This window comes from Calidris pugnax, unplaced genomic scaffold (genome assembly GCF_001431845.1).
Source record: "Calidris pugnax isolate Ruff unplaced genomic scaffold, ASM143184v1 scaffold1065, whole genome shotgun sequence".
NCBI lineage: Eukaryota > Metazoa > Chordata > Aves > Charadriiformes > Scolopacidae > Calidris > Calidris pugnax.
In genome coordinates, this window is record NW_015091699.1 from 4,563 (window position 1) to 7,562 (window position 3,000).

Below are 3,000 nucleotides of genomic sequence, written 5' to 3' on the forward strand. Positions count from 1 at the left end.
AGCAGGAGCAGGTCGGAGGGTCAGGATCAGGTCCCAGGGTCTAGATCCATCCTTGGGGGTCAGGATACATCCTGGAGGTGAGGACCCTGTATTGGAGGGAGCTCAGGATCTGGCCCCAGGGTCAGGATCTATCTCTGGGGGTCAGGATCAGGTCCCAGGGGGCTCAGGATCAGGCCCCAGGGTCTAAATCCATCCTTGGGGATCAGGATCCATCCTGGAGGTGAGGAACCTCTCCTGGGGGGGGGCTCAGGATCAGGTCCCAGGGTCAGGATCCATCCTTGGGGGTCAGGATCAGGCCCCAAAGGGTCAGGAGCGGGTCCTGGGGGGTTCAGGATCAGGTCCCAGGGTCAGGATCAGGTCCCAGGGTCTAGATCCATCCTTGGGGGTCAGGATACATCCTGGAGGTGAGGACCCTGTATTGGAGGGAGCTCAGGATCTGGCCCCAGGGTCAGGATCTATCTCTGGGGGTCAGGATCAGGTCCCAGGGGGCTCAGGATCAGGCCCCAGGGTCTAAATCCATCCTTGGGGATCAGGATCCATCCTGGAGGTGAGGAACCTCTCCTGGGGGGGGGCTCAGGATCAGGTCCCAGGGTCAGGATCCATCCTTGGGGGTCAGGATCAGGCCCCAAAGGGTCAGGAGCGGGTCCTGGGGGGTTCAGGATCAGGTCCCAGGGTCAGGATCAGGTCCCAGGGTCTAGATCCATCCTTGGGGGTCAGGATCAGGCCCCAAAGGGTCAGGAGCGGGTCCTGGGGGGTTCAGGATCAGGTCCCAGGGTCAGGATCAGGTCCCAGGGTCTAGATCCATCCTTGGGGGTCAGGATCAGGCCCCAAAGGGTCAGGAGCGGGTCCTGGGGGGTTCAGGATCAGGTCCCAGGGTCAGGATCAGGTCCCAGGGTCTAGATCCATCCTTGGGGGTCAGGATCAGGCCCCAAAGGGTCAGGAGCGGGTCCTGGGGGGTTCAGGATCAGGTCCCAGGGTCAGGATCAGGTCCCAGGGTCTAGATCCATCCTTGGGGGTCAGGATCAGGCCCCAAAGGGTCAGGAGCGGGTCCTGGGGGGTTCAGGATCAGGTCCCAGGGTCAGGATCAGGTCCCAGGGTCTAGATCCATCCTTGGGGGTCAGGATCAGGCCCCAAAGGGTCAGGAGCGGGTCCTGGGGGGTTCAGGATCAGGTCCCAGGGTCAGGATCAGGTCCCAGGGTCTAGATCCATCCTTGGGGGTCAGGATACATCCTGGAGGTGAGGACCCTGTATTGGAGGGAGCTCAGGATCTGGCCCCAGGGTCAGGATCTATCTCTGGGGGTCAGGATCAGGTCCCAGGGGGCTCAGGATCAGGCCCCAGGGTCTAAATCCATCCTTGGGGATCAGGATCCATCCTGGAGGTGAGGAACCTCTCCTGGGGGGGGGCTCAGGATCAGGTCCCAGGGTCAGGATCCATCCTTGGGGGTCAGGATCAGGCCCCAAAGGGTCAGGATCAGGTCCCAGGTGGCTCAGGATCAGGTCCCAGGATCTGGATTTATCCTTTGGGGTCAGGATCCATCCTGGAGTTGAGGACCCTGTCCTGGGGGGGCACAGGATCAGGCCTCAGGGGGGTCAGAATCTATCTCCGGGGGTCAGGATCAGTCCCCAGGATCAGGATCGGGTCCTGGGGGGGTCAGGATCCATCCTGGGGGGGTCAGGATCGGTCCTGGGGGTGAGGACCTGCTCCTGGGGGGGTCAGGATCCACGGTGGAGCCACTTTCCTCTTGTTCCTGGATCTTTACGAGCTCGTGGTTTTCCAGCCGTGTCTCCTCATCCCCGTCTCCGTGGCCACTGGAGGTGGCTCCAGAGGGACCAGACCAGCTCCTGGTGGGCTCTTTGTCACCTGCCAGAGCCTGGTTGTGGCTGTCCCCAAACTCTTCTAGGACAGTTGTGGTTGTCCCCAAACTCTTCTAGGACAGTTGTGGTTGTCCCCAAGCCCTCCTAGGACAGTTGTGGCTGTCCCCAAGCCCCCTCAGTGTGATCATGGCCATCCCCAAACCCCCAGGCCTTGATCCTGGTTGTCCCCCAAGACCCCCTAAGCCTGGTTGTGGTTGTCCCCAAGCCCTCTCAGGACAGTTATGAACTGTCCCCAAGCTCCCTAAGCCTGGTTGTGGTTGTCCCCAACTCCCACCAGGACAGTTGTGGTTGTCCGAAGAACCAAGAGGGGGTTTGTGGTTGGCAGGACGGGAAGGAGACGGTGATGAAGGAGGTGTTCCCCGGGGACAGCGTGCACAGTCTGCTCAGCATCCTGGACGTCATCACGGTACCGACTGTCCCCAAGTGTCCCCCCCAACTCGTCCCCAATGTCCCCAAGCCCTCTCAGGACAGTTGTAGCTGTCCCCAAGCCTCCAGAGCTTGATCCTGGGTGTCCCTGAGCCACCTAAGCCTGGTTGTGGTTGTCCCCAAGCCCTCTCAGGACAGTTGTGGTTGTCCCCAAGCCCCCTCAATGTGACCATGGCCATCCCCAAACCCCCAGGCCTTGATCCTGGTTGTCCCCCAAGACCCCCTAAGCCTGGTTGTGGTTGTCCCCAACTCCCACCAGGACAGTTGTGGTTGTCCCCAAGCCCCCTCAACGTGATCATGGCCGTCCCCAAACTCCCAGAGCCTGGTTGTGGCTGTCCCCAAACTCTTCTAGGACAGTTGTGGTTGTCCCCAAGCCCTCCTAGGACAGTTGTGGCTGTCCCCAAGCCCCCTCAATGTGATCATGGCCATCCCCAAACCCCCAGGCCTTGATTCTGGTTGTCCCCCAAGACCCCCCAAGCCTGGTTGTGGTTGTCCCCAACCCCCACCAGGACAGTTGTGGTTGTCCCCAAGCCCCCTCAACGTGATCATGGCCGTCCCCAAACTCCCAGAGCCTGGTTGTGGCTGTCCCCAAACTCTTCTAGGACAGTTGTGGTTGTCCCCAAGCCCCCTCAACGTGATCATGGCCATCCCATCCCCACACCCCCAGAGCCTGGTTGTGGCTCTCCCCAAACCCTTCTA

General features: G+C 61.0%; 1 protein-coding gene across 1 annotated transcript in view; it reads left to right on the forward strand.

The window, feature by feature from the left end:
* The window catches only part of PNPLA6 (patatin like phospholipase domain containing 6), a gene marked incomplete at both ends in the record, with an annotated part of 25,577 nt that overhangs the window by 3,308 nt on the left and 19,269 nt on the right, over positions 1–3,000 (forward strand). The window contains one exon of the mRNA XM_014961985.1: positions 2,201–2,281. Coding sequence (XP_014817471.1) covers positions 2,201–2,281 — 81 coding nt within the window. The remainder of the gene's footprint in view (positions 1–2,200; positions 2,282–3,000) is intronic.